This window comes from Artemia franciscana, chromosome 2 (genome assembly GCF_032884065.1).
Source record: "Artemia franciscana chromosome 2, ASM3288406v1, whole genome shotgun sequence".
NCBI classification, from domain to species: domain Eukaryota; kingdom Metazoa; phylum Arthropoda; class Branchiopoda; order Anostraca; family Artemiidae; genus Artemia; species Artemia franciscana.
In genome coordinates, this window is record NC_088864.1 from 27,164,665 (window position 1) to 27,184,204 (window position 19,540).

General features: G+C 35.2%; 1 protein-coding gene across 1 annotated transcript in view; it reads left to right on the top strand.

The window, feature by feature from the left end:
* The first annotated feature begins 2,050 nt into the window (after positions 1-2,050).
* LOC136039468 (alpha-L-fucosidase-like) overlaps positions 2,051-19,540 on the top strand; it is a 37,114-nt gene continuing 19,624 nt past the window's right edge. Inside the window, exons 1-3 of the mRNA XM_065723242.1 lie at positions 2,051-2,314; positions 10,873-11,014; positions 17,024-17,130. Coding sequence (XP_065579314.1) covers positions 2,086-2,314; positions 10,873-11,014; positions 17,024-17,130 — 478 coding nt within the window. The 5' untranslated portion in view covers positions 2,051-2,085. The remainder of the gene's footprint in view (positions 2,315-10,872; positions 11,015-17,023; positions 17,131-19,540) is intronic.

The following is a 19,540-nucleotide window of genomic DNA, read 5'->3' on the forward strand; positions in this document are numbered from 1 at the left end:
ATTTTGTTCCGCATAGTTGAAAACCACAATAACTATGTCTTTGGGGATGACTTTCCCCCCACAGTCCCTGGAGGAGGGGCTGCAAGTTACTAACTTTGACCAATGTTTACATAAAGTAATGGTTATTGGGAAGTGTACCGACGTTTTCGGGGGGTTTTTTGTTTGGGTGTGGGAGGGGAGGGGACTATATGGGAGGATCTTTCCTTGGAGGAATATTTCATGGGGGAAGAGAAATTCAATGAAAAGGACGCAGGATTTTCTAGCATTACTATTAAAAAAAAAAACAATGAAAATATAAACATGAAAAAGTTTTTTCAATTGAAAGTAAGGAGAAGCATTAAAACTTAAAACGAACAGAGATTATTACGCATATGAGGGGTTCTAAAAATACTTTAGCATAAAGAGCGAGGTATTTAGAAGGAGATAAATACTTCGCTCTTTATGCTAAATTATTTTTAGTAATTTCAACCATTTATTCTACGGCCTTTCTGATTCAGGGGTCATTTTTAAAGAATTGGGACAAAACTTAAGATTTAGTGTGAAGAGCGAGGTATTAACCAGTGGACAAACTCTCTCATATATATAATCAAAAATATAAGAATATAAAAGTTTTTTACGTAAGTTAATTCTTAAGTTACGTATATTTTTTACTAATTAAAACGTTCGTTAAAAATTAAAAGTTCTAGTTGTCTTTATATGTAACCGAAAAAATTGGATGGCAACTAGGCCCCCTTCCCCATCCCTTATTTCTCAAAATCGTCTGATCAAAACTAAAAGAAAGCCATTTAGCCAAAAAAAGAATTAATAGCAAATTTCATTTTAATAATTAATGTACGGAGAGCCAAAATCAGACATGCATTAATTCAAAAACTTTCAGAAATTAAATAAGAAAAACAAGTTTTTTGAAATGAAAGTAAGGAGCGACATTAAAACTTAAAACGAACAGAAATTACTCCTTATATGAAAGGGGCTTTTCCTCCTCGACACCCCGCTCCTTGCGCTAAAGTTTGACTCTTTCTCGCAACTCTACTTTTTAAAACAATAACAAATTTTACCGTAAAGAGCGGGGTGTCGAGGAGGAAAAGCCCCTTTCATATAAGGAGTAATTTCTGTTCGTTTTAAGTTTTAATGTCGCTCCTTACTTTCATTTCAAAAAACTTGTTTTTTTTATTTAATTCTCAAAAAAGCTCTATAAGGTGAATTTATGTTTGTTTGTTGCTGTTAAAGTATGTCCAAATATTTGTACTCTTTTTAGCAATTAAATTAAAAAACAAGTTTTTTCCCCTGTAAGTAAGAAGCAACATTAAAACTTAAAACAAACGAAATTATTATGTACAAGAGGGTGTTACTCCTCCTCAATTTCCTGCTCATTAGACTTAAGTCTTAGAGGCTTTCAAAAGGCTCCGTATTCCGATTCAGCGGCCTTTCGTTTCAGCAGTTGTTTTTAAAGGATTTTGACAAAAAAAGTCAAACTTCCACGAAATAAGAAGGGGTAGCTTCACTCATGTGCAGATTTCTTTCAATTCACTTTAAGTTTTAATGTTGCTCCTTACTTTAGTTGAATAAAGCTATTTTTATTTAATATCTGGTCGTTTTGTGACAGACCAATCAAAATTAAGATTTGGGGCATAATTTTTGAAAGTAGAGAAAATAGAAACTTGGAACAGCAGTCTTTCCGTCTGTAAGATAAATAAGGACACAATACATATAAATAGTATAATTAGAGATATTTGGGGGCAAAATATCGATGACGCAACCTTTTCAAACCAAATTCTTGTCAATTTTATTTTTTGTTTCCGTAGTACATGTGTGATACTAAAATCAAGAAAAAAAACATGTAATTCATATTTTCGGCTTTTCTTTTATCACATTTGACTTTGATGCAGTTTGGCAGAAAAAGTACTTGTCTAATCCATTTTCCAGCGCTCTTACTGTTTGATATGCCATTTCCTTTGTACTAAAAAAAAAAAAAATTATAAAGAGATGTAAACGTTTAATTTTTCAGCGGCATCTATGAATGAACTAAGGTTCTTATGAACGTCATTTTTAGATGGTATTTAAAAAATCTACTTAAGTCTGTAAAGCATGCACAAGATAGTAATTTTGTTGATCATTTGTAAGCCCATATTCTCAGTTAAAGAAAGAAGAGAAGGGGATGGCATCTTAAACCAAAGATTTATTCCCGACTGGTCTGACCTAGATAGAAGGGAAATCCCCGATTGGTATGACAAAGCAAAGTTTGGAATTTTTATTCATTGGGGCGTCTTTTCTGTCCCATCTGTTTTTAGTGAATGGTTTTGGCAGGAATGGCAAGGTAAATTTTCTAAATACTTAAAGGTAAAAACGCATTCTAGTTACATTTTTTAATTTTTAAAGCTGCTGAATAAAAAAATGCAGAGCTATTCCTAGGAGGGGGGTCAACCAGGCAGTTGCCCCAGTGCCATGGCTTGGGGGGTGCTGTGGCCAGGGAATTGCAACTTTGATTCAACTTTTTGCTTGTAGCTGAGTCAGGAGAGGGGCATTTTAATCAATTTTGGTAAAATTCTAGTTAAGTGACTTGTTGCTTTCTTGGAAATGGGTTAGGTTAGGTACATGAAACTTTCCAGGATGGGTCTACAGGCTAAAGTATGTCCCAGGAAGGTATTTTGAAGTACCTATCTCCACTCCCTCTAGAGGGTCCTGACCTTTAAAAACATGTGTGTTACATAAGTGAAACCTTGCAAAATAGATCTTCTATTTTGGTAAAATGTTGTTTCATCAAAATTTTGATAGGTACCTGTCATGTAGGTGAATTTCAGAGCCCTCTGGAGAGAGAAGGAGTAGAGGTGGATACTTTAAAATACCTTCCCAGGTATACTTTAGCCTGTAGACCTATCTGCAAAAGTTTCATTTTCCTAACCTAACCCCTTTCCAAGATAAGAAGAAGTTACTAAACTAGAATTCTACCTTATTTAGCTAGGAAAAAAGTGGAAAAATAACTTAATGTCTGTTTTTTTTGCTCTTTCCAAACTCAGTAATTGCTTCTGGGACAAATTCCATTTTTAACCCTTAATGGTACCCCAAAAGATAATTTTTACTTTCTCTAAAGTTTTTGACTATTTTGTGGAGCTAGAAATTAGTTCAAATATTAGCTTTTAATCAAGGTGTATGATATTTAGTCTACTCTGTTAGTAATAAAGAAAAACAAAATAGTAAACAGAAGAACAAAAGTTCCTGTATAGATTTTTCAACAGTGATGTACATTTTGTTTTGGTTGTGATGCCTTTTTTTATTAGGGGTTTCAGGCTCTTTCAAAGAATTCCTACAAATTTTCTTTCAAGGTGACATTTTACTATATTAAGACTAATGAAAATAAAAATAACCATTCTGAATCAGCTGTAAATGGCAATTTTTTCTCACTAGATAGTTTTTTTCAGGAAAACTTCTTTAAGTTTTGGGTAGAATAGATCTACCAGTGTAGGCTACTCAAGAAAGTGTTTTGAAGCCTCTTGCTTCCTCCTAGTGTTGTCACTTGAGGAAAAGTAAATACTAATTCTAAATTGGGCTGAACAATGCTTAACAGTCCTAAATAGGCTAGTATAATTCTCTATTGTTTTCATCTCTTGATGCATTGAATTTCTTTGTGAATAGGTAGTTTGGTTCTTGACCAGAATTAACACAAAATCAAAAGTAAAATGACTAAAATTTTGAGAGAAATTCACAAAATGAGCAAAAAAATGGAAATTTTAATTCAACAGTTTCTTTTTTAAAGCAGCATCAAAGGTTCAATTTTCAATTATCTAGGTCTTTTGAAAAAGTCTGAAAATACAAACCAGAAGAACATGTGCTTGTTGACAATAATGAGAGTAATATCAATAGCAATGTTATCTGACTTATGGACAAACAAAGCTAGAGGACTCAACACAGCAGTGTGATTTCGCCAGCTCTAGCAATTCAGTAAAATGCTAGAACCATGGAGAGATGTCACTACCTAATTTGACAGTCCTAGTTTACAATTACTCCTCATAAGAAACTACAAAATTCTAACAGCAACTTCAAAAATTCTAGAACACTTTCTTTTATCATTCCTACAAGGGCTTTAATTCACAATTGAAGCCTCTACTTGAAGAATGAGAAAATAATTTTTTTGCATGGTTAGCATGCATCTTTTTATTTATTTCTATTTTTCTTTCTACAAGGACCAGCAGGCTACCAAAAAGTTGCAGAGAAATATATGGCACATTTATAAGCTAATTTTCATTAACAAGGGATTGCAATCTTCATGGTTGATAAACTGTTAACTGACAGTTTACAATTCTCCCTCATTTTTACTCCTCCTCCAGTTTTGTAGGAAGTGAAAACTAAAAAACCATCTTTTTTTCAATGAAACTGCCACATGAAAAAAAAAATGAGATTTAGTTACTTTCATTTCTGTGTACTCTGTATCTGTGTGAGGAAGTTGCTCACATCTTATAGGAGATAAAACTTACTTTTAACATCCTATTTTAACAGAAACTCCTATTGACTTTCTTAGTTCCATTACCTAAGTGTGACAAACAACTTCTTTAAGTTTATTGTTTATATATAAAAAAAATCAAAATAATTGAAAAAATGGGCTTTTCTTATGGAACTAAAGAGGAAAGCTGAAACAACCCAAAGCAAACAAAACTAGACCTATGTTGCCTGGGCAACATGAAGTGTTGCAGCAACCTTTGTCTGGCTTTGCCAACTAAAGTGTTGCAAGAGCAACACTTTGGTTTTGTTTCTTTGCTATCAATCAGTAATCACATGATCAAAGGCTATTCCTCAGCATTGAAAAAACAACAACAAATAGTATAAAAAAAGGGACTAAATTGACTTTGCAGCCAGTTGAACTTTATCCTTTTCAATCATAGACATCGCAATGGATGAACACTTGGAGAGATATCTTATATAATCTAGTTGGTATTATAAAGCTATCCCTAACTTCTCAGGATCAAAATACCATAGATGACATTCTATTAATTATTACAAAACTATCTCATTTTTTTACATTCTTGTTTGTGCTTGTTTCTTCACTATCAGTTAAATGATGGAGTTGTCAGCCTATTGAAGTTTTTAAAACAGTATGTTCAAACAAGAACTCAATCAGTTATCACATGACCAAAGGCTATTCCTCAGCATTGAAAAAACAACAACTACAAAATAATATTGAAAGAAGGGACTAAATTGACTTTGCATTCAGTTGAACTTTGTCCTTTTCAATTGTAGACATCGCAATGGATGAAAACTTGGAACAATATCTTATATAATCTAGTTGGTATTATAAAGCTATGCGTAACTTTTCAGGATTAAAATACCATAGGTGACACTAATTATTACAAAACTACTTCATTGTTTTACATTATCGTTTGTACCCATTGTGTAAACACTTAATTCTGTCAGATTTAAAGAGATCAAATATAATGTGAACCAATTTGCATAAATTTCTAGCCCAAAGTGAACAGACTCTTATTTGCAAGTCCCTCTCCCGTGATAGACATCAAGTTCACCAAAAACAAATAAATGGGTACACCAGCTAGTATAGTTGCAAACCCCTCATCACTGAAGTTGACTTTAGACTAACAGCAGATTATTACTTACAAGTCCCCTACATGTCTTACGACTGAAACCAAATTGGTTTTACCATCAAATACACTGGAAACAAATAATAGATACACCAACTAATAAAAGATGCTAACCCCTCATTGCTGAAGGTGATTATTACCTAACAGCTGACTGTTGCTTACAAGTCATCTATATGTCTCACAATTTGTATGGGCCTAGATTTCGTGACATAACGAATTCCCTCGTGTATAAATTCCCTCTATAATAAAATTCCATCATGAAGGAATTTTTGTACCAAAAAATGGATGTCATATACTTTAATCAGCTCATCAAGAGCTATCGATTGCCGTCAAAAAAATTCTATCTGTCTTAGTTCAAAAGTTGATTTTTTTTTTTTGCCGTAGGCCAACTTTCTAATGTCACCACTTAGAAAGGAGCAAAGGATAAGCTCCAATTTCTTTAGCAATGAGAGAACTTTTAAAGTTTATTAGGCACATCTGATACCATTTCTCTACCACAATCCCAAGTCCAAAAAACCGAATGATAAACTCTGCTGAAATCATGAACAGAAATGGGTAGAAACAATAGATGGCAGCACTTTTGGACCCGTGGGAAAATGTCACATTTTTGCTTCTGTAAATTTTTCTATTTATCACTCAAAGAAGATATATTGGGTGTGGGGCCAAGTAATTGCCACATATATTTAACACCTATAGATTTAGTCCATCTTCAATTTGAAAGTGGTGCCTGCCTGCTTGCCTGCTAGAACGAAGCTTTCCACTCACAAGCAGAAACATGGTTGGATGAAACGAAAGCTTGGCTGCACAACTTCAGATACTCCTTTCTGACATAGGCTATACAACTCCACTTCACTTCGCACACCATAGGCTCTGGCTCGAGGACAAGCAAAAACCATCCTTTTTGGCCCCAGGCAAGAGTTCTGTGGAGCTTTCCAAAATGTAATGTCATATTCATCAATCCAGCCTGAGGTCCACACTTTCCTTAAAAACCGCACAGGTTAGACCCTTACCAGTTTCCGGAGTAAGCTGAGATTGGCAGCATAGGAAAAAAAAAAAACTGGGACAAAACCAAAGTGTTGCTCCTGCAACACAATTATTGTTTTGCAGATTACCCAAAATATGTCTACAAATCTGGCTTAACAAATTGACTTGTGGCATTCTCTAGTACTTGTAGAATTCTAAAAATTTTTGCTCTACTTAAAACTGAGCTTGCTTGAGTTATAAAGAACTATAATTGTATACTGAAATTTTTGAATATCATGGCTGATGAAAGACTGTTGAGGGTCTCATAAATTAGTCTTTTATTTTCTGCAGGTCACCAATAAAATTATTCTATATCTAAGAAAATATCCTATTTTTTCTGGGGGGGAGCTGGTTTTGTGTTGTCAGGAAAGTGGTAGTTTTTGGAGTTCTACTAATTATGGAAGATATCAAAAGTTGGTTGATTTGAGCTAGTCTGGTAGATGTATCTTGCATAATCTGTAAATCAATATTGCTGTTTGTTTGAAGTTACATCTTTGCTATTTACTTCTGTAAGATTTTTTTCTAGTATAGATTGGATCAAAATGCCACTTTTTGCATGGGTAGCATTAATGTGTCTCCTTTTTTCTCCAGGGGTGATGTATGTCCATAATCTGTGATGAAAGTAAAACAGTTCAAAATAGGGATGATACCTTATTATTGACAGTGAATAGATATAAAATTATTTAACTGGATATTTTGAACACTGTATATGTGTTCGAAATATCCAGTTAAATAATTTTATATCTATTCACTGTCAATAATAAGGTATCATCCCTATTTTGAACTGTTTTACTTTCGTCATGGAAAGGCAGTGTGGTCTTCGAAGTTATCTACATAATCTGTGATTTGTACTGTTATGACCAGGATATTTTGGCTTGCAGGGTCTAGGTCTTTTTTCTGAAACAGCTCTGTTGCTCTAGAAATAGTTCCACAGCTATCATCCATTTTGCCTAATAGACTTCGTGTAATTCTATGCTGGCTCCAAAAAGGACTTATTTTGAGTTGCTTCACACAGGCCATTTTCTAGTATGATTGTGTGGGCACCATAGAGTGTTAAAACGGAGCTATTTCCAATCTTTCAGTTATTTGTCTTTATAGAATTGAAATGACCCAAAGGGATCATTTGAAAATGTTTGTTCAATTTGCCACAGTTCTGATCATCTTATTCCAGTTGCAGGATCCACTTTTTATGCTTACATCTACTGTCTTCTTATATTAGGGTCCAAAAGAAAGCAACATGAATACTTTAGTCCTTTTCTTAGGCATGTGCCAAATCTCACTTGAATCATATGTCTATGACTTTGCCATTCCTGCGATATTTCCTAGTATATGCTGTTGCTGTGAACTGGTATTTCAGTACCAGACAGAGCTGAAGACATGATCATGAATTTATTTCAGCAGATTGTCTTTTACAGAGCAAGGGTGACCTTCAAAAAATGCAGCAAAGACATTGTATGTAAAGTATTAAAAAAATATAACAAACATTTTTGCTTTTGAGATGCCTTAGCTGTTTGGCTGAAGGGCCACAAAACAGAGATCAGTACCGCCGGTTTGGACCTTTACTTATGCGTACTTACTCATTTATCCTTGATTAAGCAATAAAACTGACTTTATTGATTTTGCAACTTATTATTTCTTTTGCACTTAAAATCAATAATCAAACTGACCTTTGATACTTCTCTAGCCTGCTTTCAATCAATTACTACTGACAATTAGTAGCTATCAAGTTCTAAAGTCTTGGAATCACCTATTGATTTTTGCTGGTTTAACTGCTGTAATAGCTGAATATTATCTAGATAGTGTTAAATATTATGTCAGTATTGTCATTGATTTTTGCCAGTCCTACCATTTCGTTTCTTTAATTCATCTTTTGAACTAATTTAGAAATTAAGTTGGTAAAATCATTGTGTATAGCAACTGAGCAACGAAGATTTCAATGATTATCATGACTTGACTTACTTAGACTTAAGTCTCCTGCCGGGCACTGCTCGGCGTAGAGAGTGACGTCTGCCTCCTCCACCCACTTCGGTCCAACTTTTCGTAGCACTTAATTTTCGGGTGGAGGGTCGCTAGCCCAACCGACCCTAGGCCTGGAATCTGATTAGAGCTAGGTATAAACCTAGGTACTGAGATTCCCGGGGTGGGCTCCACCCGCCACATGAGGTTGCGGCCGTCCTAATTATCATGTCAGTAATTATAAATTCTTCAATTTATTGTATTATTGTGCTAATGTTATTCTTTGTTTTTATTGAATTTAAATAATGAGCCAGTAAAACCATGGTGGCTTGCAACTGGATTTTATCAACTCACCAGAAATATTTTAGGGGATGCTCCTCCCCGCCACACATTGACTAGCGTCTTGATTAAGATTGCATTGTATTAACATCTTATTTTTTCAATATAACCTTTGTCAACTTGTGTAATTTCCCTAGGAACATTTATTGAAAGTTTTGTTAATAATCGGATTATTTTTTTTATTGTTTTGACAGCGCAAATTCTCTTTGGACAGATAATTGTGTTTGAATAATGTTTGGATTTTTGGACTATTTGCTTGTTTATGAATCTAATTTTTATATTTTTGATCTGACTTATCTCTTCTAGATTTACTACTGCAATGGAGCTTGTGCACTCTGTGGTGCTAAAGTTTGTGCAGTCATATTTTCACGAAGGGGTGGAAAATGAGATTATTGCCAAACATGTGGCTGTTTTTTTTTATGAAAAGTGTATTGTGAAAGCTAAAATTGACCTCTGGTCTTGACTGTTCATGAGCGATCGTGTACCTGGACGGAAAGGTGATATTGTTAATAATTTATTTCTGCCAACTATGGTTATATTGTCCACCAAGATTCCTGTCATTCCAGCTGTTTCATACATGCCTTGTATTAATTCTTGTATTTATACAACATTGCCTTGTATCAAGGCTTATAAACATTGACTCAGAACTCAAGCAAATCTGTGAGAAAATTGTTTGTTAGTATCTGAAGTACCTTGCTCTTAGCGCCCTGGGTCCTCAACCATTCGTTGATAATCAGGCAACTATTGTCGTTTCAAAAGTTCCATCTCAACTGAATTACCTTGCAAAACGCCGTGACATGATTGACTCATGCCTGGTTACGACCTTAACAATAGTATAAATCCTTGCAAACTGATCAGACTGCTGCTAAGGACCTTTGCAGTGCTGTCTCCTCTGTAATGCACAATTGTAACATCAAAGTAAATGCAAAAAAAATTCAGTATTTTGAAAGGTTTATCAAATCATTTTGACGTGTGCATGCTAATCAGTTATGGTAGTATTAATGAGGCTAAACAAATTGGCAATTGTCTTGCTGCTAAAGTGTTTTTTGAAAATGCAATCGCTCTTGCTAAGGAATCCTTTCTTAGGACCTCTTCCACCAAATGTGATATTAAAAACGGACAGAAAAAAATGATAAAAAAAAGGTTTTTTTTTCAGATGAAAGTAAAGGGTGACACTGAACTGTTTTTTTTTTTTTTTTTTTTTTTTTTTTTTTTTTTTTTTTTTTTTTTTTTTTTTTTTTTTTTTTTGACTTTTATAGGCTGTTTCCATTTTTATGTTTCCAAGACTGTTCTTCTTAAATTTTCAAATTTATAGCATTTATTTCAGTGTTCACACTAAACCACACTCTAGAATTTACACAGATACATGAAAATGATTGCAATAGACCCAAATTTGCCGACTTTTTATTGCTTTGCTCCATTTGATTGAACCCTCAGTCCTTGCATGTTCAGTCTAAGAGGCCGCTTGTTTCTGCTCGCTTCTCTCTCTGTGATTGGTACTTCAGACTCTTGAAGCTTTACTTGGGTAGGGCGTCCCTGCGTCGGCCCTGCAGTGCATTCCTGCAGCGTGATTTGATCTTTGGGTCCCGTATTACCAAGCTAAGGTCAAATCCACTGCGCCACCACAGGACTCAATTTTTACGTATCCAGTATGACTACCTTGTTTGAAAATTCACTGGTAGGATAATTTTGTTATCTAAAGCCAGATAATTTTTTTATAGCCTGCACTTTGTGGAAAGAGTGACAGTTGAGTTCTTGAGCCCTCTTAGATACATTCAAGTATAGACAACTACAATTTTTTGACCAGGTCTTTATTATTTAGAATTGGTCCTTATGATATACTTAATGAGCATGTTCATTATGCTGGTCAATTAAAAGCGTTTCTGAACTAATTAATGGTCGAAAATTACGGTCGGTTGTCTTTGGGATACACATGAAATCATTTAGATAGTAAACATTTTTCTTTCAGGAGAAAAGCGACCTGATGTCGTCCAGTTTATGAAAGAGAACTATTCACCCCGATTTACTTATGCTGACTTTGCTCCTCAATTTACAGCAGAATTTTTTGATCCTGATGAATGGGCTAGAATATTCAAAGCATCTGGTGCAAAGTAAGTTTTTTTTCTTTAATGTTTCGTTTTGTAAAAAAAAAAGAAAAAAAAATCCTCTTACTTCTTAATCAAAAACTGATCATATCAGTTTTACCTGACAAATCCGCTTTAAGGACAAAAAAGTGTAAGTATACATAGAAGCAACACTTGTACCCAAGATTCCGAGGTTAAGGAATTTGCCCTAAGGAATACGAAATCTCCCCAATTAAATTAGTCCTGTTGTATTGGTGACTTTTTTTTTGCTTTTCAAACCAGTTTAATGGTGATTTACTAAGGTGAAATCAAATTTGTTTGCACTGAAATCAGTTAGATTTGTTTAATTGGCAGTCAATTTTAACTTTGGATGAAACGTTATATTCTGCCCTTGTCTTCTTACAAAATTTGCCACATTTTCTAGATTAGTTTGAGTTTTCTCTTATGTTTTAGCTATCGAATGCTTTAGACTTTGGCCCAAGTATGTCCTCATACATTCAGGGAGGAGACCCCCCCCCCCTCGTACTTGTCTTGAAGGACTTCTTGTGGATAAAAAGTGTTTTAAAAATCAGCCTTTTTGTGCTTTGACCATCCTCTTGAAAAAATGCCATGATATTCCTCCTTCACTAAAAGTTGGACATGCGTGCACCTATGTATGCTCTTGCTTCCAGATTTGAATTTCTAATTAAGCAAAAAGTCATGTTTGCCAAAGCTAAGATATGTAAACATGTAAGGAAAAATTTCTATACCTTCTATACGGTAATCTTGTACAGAACAATTTTTTTTCAGTTTTAATGCTACTCTTTACTTTCATAAAAAGGTAAAAATTTATGATTCTTCATATTTGCCTAATTCTGGGCTTGAATTTTCTTGAAACAAAAGAAATGCTGTTTATTCTGCCTGGTCATTGACCTTTTTTGACCTGGCTCTAATATTGTAATGTGTCTTGGACTATGAGTGCTCCCTTCTTATTTAAGAACCTGGCTGCTAGATACCAAAACGAACCCCAACTTCAACCAAAATTCGAGTAACAGTTAATGGACATGACTTCGATAAATCCGTGTTCAATCTAAAACATTTTAAGGACTTGATAAGAGCTACTGGACTGTCTTTTAACACTTTATTTTGGTCCTTGTATTAGATTTAAGGTAAAGGTTAGGATTAGGGATCTTTATACTGAAGAGTGCACAGGCAGTACACAATGGAACCAGGCCCTAATGTAAGAAATAAACTTGTTTGTATCTTGCTTTTACTATGAGTTTTTTTTAGATGGAGGACTATAAATGATTTATTAAGGGTTTTTGGTTATCGCAATTTCAATGGCATACTTTTCATTTTCGATCCGATGCCCTTTTTCAGGGGTGTCAGGCTTTTTTTTGCAAAAAGTGGAAATTTGCTTTTGTCCTCCAAATTTACTTTGAAGTTTAAGCCAGGGCATTGTTACCATTCCTGAATCAATATCGAATAAGAATTTTTTCCACTGCGCAGTTTTTCTGAAAACTCATTTTTTTAATTTCGGGTTGCTATGGGCTGAGATTTGCTCTTCACTAGGTTTCATCTACCGTTGCATCCGTCATCGGCACGCGATAGTTTAATTACTTTATCAGATCTCCCTTTAAGCAGCCCATAAGAAAAGTGCTAGTCTATTGTGATGGAGATAGATTTGGCCTATTTATGTTCATCCATAACTAGTTTTTTGAAACAAGTTTTTGTTATTTATTGGATTATTCTGCAGGATTTTTTTTCGTATTGTTTGTCTTGATTTGAGTTTCCTGCTGAAGTCACAACTCTGAATATTCAAAATAATGTCGTTATCTGATTTGATAGTCGAACACTTATCATGAATGCTATTATTTCTTGTTCCATAGTTTTTTGGTTTGTAGTCCAAGCTGTCCTAGTAGACGCTTTGTGACTTTGAAGAACAATCTTTGAAAAATCACTCTGCTTACGGGTGATTATTTGTTTCTTACCGGTTTTTTTTCTTCATTGCTTCTCACTGCCATTACAGCATAATGGCTGTTAGTTCTGGCATTTAGGAGTTCACTAAGATGGTATACCGTTCTGATTCAGAAAATTTGTAACACGACAGGCCGAAGCCGATTAATAAATATTTAAATTAATAACTTGAATCATTTTGCCTTAAAAATGCTAAATTTTGGGCTATAATAGCGTTCGCTATTTTTGGGCTAGTAATTATACCTGTTTGGGCTATGCCTTCTGCTGAAAATCTGACAAATATGTGTAAGATCAATTAGCATCGTCAACATAGGCGGGAGCCTGATTTAGTTATCCATAATTGGTGGGATTTGAAATGTTATGAATAAATAAAGTCAGTCACTATGGATATTTTTAATGCCTCTGTTAACACTAAAAAAGATATGATGAAAAGGTGGGATCAAGTTCCTCTAAAAAATATCGTGAAGGTGTGATGAAAGGCTGCTGTGGAAATGCTTTAGCTCATCGAACTTGTACCTTCAGTTGGCTAGTTGAATTATTTATTGACCCTTTTCTCCTAAGAGTAAAGAGGGTGCACAAAAAGACCAGATGATTTTTCATCTATCTTGTTTTCTTGTGGTAGTATACAGGCACATATGCAGTGAGCTCTTTGAGCTTACGAAATGCCATCAACCTTGCGAATTGAAAACAAAAATTGATTGTATAATTCATGAAATATATAAGAAACATTTGGTGTATCTGTTTTTTTTTAATAAAACCAAGCAATTTACGTTGGCTAAGATAAACCCACTCTGTTTTGTATTACTCTCTTATACAATTCTAATTTTTAAAACAATTAAAAACTTTAGCGTAAAGAGTGAGGGATTGCGGAGGGGACAACCCTCCGCAAATTGAAATGTACGGTAAACAGGCCGGATTCAATTCACTGGCCGGTGTAAGGGCTTACATTTGGTGCCAGAAACAAGATGTGAGAAGACTGTCACCTTCTGACGACACCTTCGAGCCATGCATACAAAGAACCATATTCGCTACATGGATAATCTTGTCGCCAGTACAGACTCGGCTGAGAATTCCAGGTCCACTCCTCCATGGATGAAAGATGGCTGAAGGGGGAGTAAATGCGGTCGTCTCAAGCTGTAAAGAAGCACCAAGCCTGGAAGCTTACTGCAGATGCAATAGTGGAAGATGCAGGAAAGACTGTAGCTGCTCAAAAATGAAAGGATGCTGCAACTCATGCTCCTGCCGCGGAACGAGGAAGGCATGCAGGGAGTCTGACCTTGCCGCATCTGAATTCTCGGAAGAAGAAAATGAGGAATATTTTTGAAAGTTTAATTTGATACCTTTTACTTTTAATTACAACAGGTCCCTATTCAGTTACTATTACCCAATTTTACGGGCAGACCGAGTAAGACAACTCCAGTGCGCCGTCTGAATCCATCTGTGAAGCAGAATTCTTTCATGTAGTAAATAGCTCAGTATCAGCGGCAAATCAGGTTCAAAAAGGTAATTGCAGACGCCTTAGTACACCAGAAAATATATTCGTCCATTCTAAAAAAAAAAATTTATTAGTCAAAATTTTCTCTTAAACCTATTTTTATTTTTAACTAAAAGTTAAAAATTTTAAACAGTTAGGAAGTTTGAAGTATTCCTACCCTTTGAAGAAAAAAAAATTATGTCCCTTTTCACGATACGGCTAGTGATCATTTCAGTGTCACTACAAAAAAATCGCAGACCTTTTAAAAATAAAAATAGTTTAATTTTTTTGTAGCTCAAATTGTACGGAATTGAATGAACTTTCTTTTCGAAGGTAAAAAAAAGTTTGTTACATTGAAGAAATTTCGAGTCTTTCTTTGAGATATTTGTCGGATGTTACGGCACTTATTTTGAAACTGCAGTAAACAGAGAAAATAACAGTGTTTTTTTTTCAATTTAAGAATCATATTCTTGTAGATCTAGATCACTTCTTTCGAATGATATAACATTACACCGGATTCCTCAGCCCAATAACTCGCAAAAAAATCCTGAATCGTCACACTTAGTTATAGGCTAAATTTTGCGTTTTTGGCCTATATCTCACAAACGTCCCACCGGCGAACATGCGCCCTACGATATTCGTTTTCAGCATGGTCGACTGCCCTAGGATCCGTCCTCAGCATTTTTGTACCTTCCGGCATGGGTGGGTGCATGATACAGAATCTGGCGTCCTGACTAGTCCGTATCTTGCTTGAATATATGTGATTTTTTTTAGCAGTTAATGCTTGCCCTCTCCAATAGAAGTACAATAAATATTTACGAAAAATTTCTATTCCTTTGATGTTCCGTTTGCTAAGTCTGCTATGATCAAAGTCCATTTTTTGTTAATTTTCTACTGACTTTTATGGTTTTTATGGCACTTGGTATTAACCAAGTAACAGCGATCGCAAATTCTGTCAGTCTGTCTGTCGGTCTGTGTCCCGGTTTTGCTACTTTAGGCACTTCCAGGTAAGCTAGGACGATGCAATCTGGCAGGCGTATCAGGGACCGGACCAGATTAAATTAGAAATAGTCATTTTCCCGATTTGACCATCTGTGGGGGGGAGTAGGGGGCCGATTAATTTGGAAAAAATAGAAAAATGAAGTATTTTTAACTTACGAACGGGTGATGGGATCTTAATGAAATTTGATGTTTGGAAGGATATTGTGTCTCAGAGCTCTTATTTTTAATCCCGACCAGATTCAGTGGCATTGGGGGGAGTTGGAGGGGGAACCTAAAATCTTGGAAAACGCTTAGAGTGGAGGGATCGGGATGAAACTTGGTGGGAAAAATAAGCAGAAGTCCTAGATACGTGATTGACATAACCGGAACGGATCTGCTCTGTTTGGGGGAGTTGGGGGGAGGTTAATTCTAAAAAATTAGAAAAATGAGGTATTTTTAACTTACGAAGGAGTGATCGGATCTTAATGAAATTTGTAGTTTGGAAGGATATCGTGTCTCAAAACTCTTATTTTAAATCCCGACTGGATCTGGTGACATTGGGGGGAATTGAAGGGGGAACCTAAAATCTTGGAAAACGCTCAGAGTGAAGGGATCGGGAGGAAGTTTGGTGGGAAAAATAAGCAGAAGTCCTAGATACGTGATTGACATAACCGGAATGGATCTGCTCTGTTTGGGGGAGTTGGGGGGAGGGTTAATTCTGAAAAAAAGGTATTTTTAACTTACGAAGGTGTGATCGGATCTTAATGAAATTTGATGTTTGGAAGGATATCATGTCTCAGAGCTGACAAGAGATGCACGTCGACAAATTCTTCACTCTGATTGCATGCCTAGGAGAGGGTACTTAACAACAGCTTTGTTCAGTACTGCATATCCTTCTCCTGGACGGCAGTATCTTGTCAAGGCGATATGTTGGTTTCATTAAGGGATGGTTCTACAAATGTATAGAAACTGTGGTACAAAGGCTCGCTGAAGGGATTTTCGGTCACTATGTAAATAGGAAACTGTAAGTAGGGAGTCATTTTCCTGCACTTAGTTGAAGTTTTTCCCTCTGACTCCTTATAAATTCTCACTAGAAGATTTTCTGTTGAGTCATTAGTGACTCATTAACGTTTACTACTACGGTTTTGTATTCCATAGTATTGCTTAAAATATGTAATTTTTTGCTACTTTGATGTTATCATGTTACATTTATCGGTTATGGCTACTTGGAAAGTGATGGTGCCGTTATTTTTGAGTTGCCAAAAGCTTAAGAGATACATGTGTAAATACAATGTTGGATAGTATCTTACTGTTGTAAGACCAAAAATGCCTTCAATGAGCCTTGAAGATAGGCAGAGGAATAGCAACATTATTTATGTGGCTGATGCCGCAGAATATATTAGGAAATGTAATGGACTTTCCTATTGTCTTAATATCTAAAATTTCTGTGTGATTTGTAGTATTTATAGTGTTTAGAGTTGCAATCGTTGTCTGGTTGCTTGCCCTTGACAAACTCCGTTTCAATGGTTCTGTGTTAAGTTTCCTCTAGATTTTTATTTTTATATTTTGTTAATAACTACAATAGCACGTGGAATAATAAAGCTTTAATGCTCCTTATCTGTTAGATATGTGGTTCTCACGAGTAAACATCACGAAGGTTTTACACTTTGGCCTTCTAAATCTTCATTTGGATGGAATGCTTTAGACACGGGACCCAGAAGAAACCTGCTAGGTAATTTATTTTTTTATTTTGTTTGGTGATATTGCATTGCATATGGGAATTTCTGAAATTCAAAAAAATATCTATATAATAGTTAAACATACTCCTTGTTTAGCAACAGGAAGGAAGTCTGTATCTAGGAATTCATTTTGAAGTTCCAATTTAAAGAATATATGAAGAGGAAAAGAATTTTAATATTTGCACTAGTTTGTGTGGAAGATCTGTATTTTAAAGTGATACCATAATGTTAAAAAAAAAAAAATCTATTTTTGCTGTGACTTTCAACAATTTAACCGCAAGACTGCCTGCACCTGCAATGCTAGAAAGACGGAGACAGTTCACAGATCACGAACAAACTCATAATGTTCTGTGGTATCAAATGACCTGTTGACCACTAAAGGTCCGGGAGCACCGTAACCACTTCTCATAATTGAGTTGCGAGAACAACACTTTGGTTTTGTCGTGTTTTTTTTCCCTTGCACCCCGGTTTCAGCTTTTTCCTAGAAAGTGGTAAGTGTCTAATCTCTGCGATTTTTTCGCAAAGTGTGGACCTTAGGCTGGGTTGATGAATATGACTTTGTGTGTTGGAAACCTTCGTAGAACTTTTGCCTGGGGCAAAAAATCTATTGTTTCTACCCATTTCTGTTCGTGATTTCAGCTGAGTTTATCATTCGGTTTTTCCGGACTTGGGATTGCGGTAGGGAAATGGTATCAGGTGTGCCTCTTAAATTTTAAAAGTTCTTTCATTGCTAAAGAAATTAGAGTTTATCCTTTACTCCTTTCTAAGTGATGACGTTAGAAACTTGGCCTACGGCAAAGGAGTCAACTTTTGAACTAAGAAAAATAGATTTTCTTTTTGACGGCAGTCGATAGTTCTTGATGAGTTGATCAAAGTATATGTCATCCATTTTTTGGTAGAAAAATCCCTTCATGAGATATAGCAGTTTGAAAGTTAAAAGGGGTTGACAACTTCATTAGTAAGATACACACTGAAACCAAAAATAAGCCCATACCAATTATGAGGCATATTGGGAAGTTTTAAGCAATAGTCGACTGTTAGCTCATAATCATCTTCAGCAATGAGGGGTTCGCAACTTTTGCTAGTTGGTGTACCTATTATTGTTTCCGGTGTATTTGATAGTAAGACCAATTTAGTTCCAGTGGTAAGACATGTAGGGATCTTGTAATTAATAATCAACTGTTAGACTACAATCATCTTCAGCGATGAGGGGTTTGCATCTTTTGATAGTTGCAATGAGGGGTTTGCAACTTTTGCCAGTTTGTGTACCTAGTATTTATTTTAAGATCCTTACAGATTAACAACTTCAGCGTTTAATTGAAGCGAGGAAACCAAACCAAAGTGTTGCTCTCGCAACACTTTACTCGACCAAGTCGAACAAAGGTTGCCGCAACACTTCACGCTGCCCATGCAACGTAGATCTAGTTAGTTTTTCATTTATCATCCGTTGCAGCATTTTCAATGCTGCTTAAAGGAGTATTACCTGTTACGTGTTATACACGTAAACACGAGTTCCCGTGTTACACGTAGAAAGTTAAGTGTTTTACACGAGCATTAATATCGACCTTATCCTGCATTATTTTCTGATGCAATATATACAACATATTTCAATTCATCCATCGTTCTGTAGCGTCAGCTTGTCGTAAGACGATGGGCCTTGAACTCTTATGTATAGTTGTAACCTTCCATATCCTTATGTTCGAAAGCCTCAACAGTCTTTGCAGGGGGCACAATTTTCAGATAAATTGCCCGAATGCTCTTACATTTAATGTGTTTTCTCTGGATGTTATTAGACTTGGTATCTCAAATCTTCCCTTGGGCATTCAACATCCCTTTATTTAAGTATGAATGAATTATGACTACTGCAATAAGTATCGAAGCAAACCACAAGAAAGTATAAATATACTGAAAAAAAGTATATTAACATTAAAGTAAATTAGGTAAATTAATTTACTTAATTAAATTAAGTAATTAAGTTAAGTATTAAAGTAAACTAACAAAGAAATATATTTGTGTTATATTAAACACATAAGATTACAAAAAAACACTAGAATAACTAAAAAGTGCAATTTTTCTGTATGCCCATTCTCCTTGTATACAGTAGCCTAGATTTTTGGAGCACCTTCCGCAATCACCTTATATCCTCGATCTATTCCTTAACGCTCTTTTTTTATAGCAAAAATTTAGGCTAATAAAGCGAAAGAACTGTTTTCTTATTAGTCAAGCAATGGGTTTCATTTAAGTTAAAAACCATATGTTTATACTCAATACCTGTTTAGTAGTTGAAATTATTTTAAACCATAAGGAAAGTCAAATGTATAATCCAAGAAATAAACTATCAAGTTCACGCAAGTCTTTATTTTTTGTTGTTGTTTTTTCAGTAGCTTACTGCAGTTTGTAAAC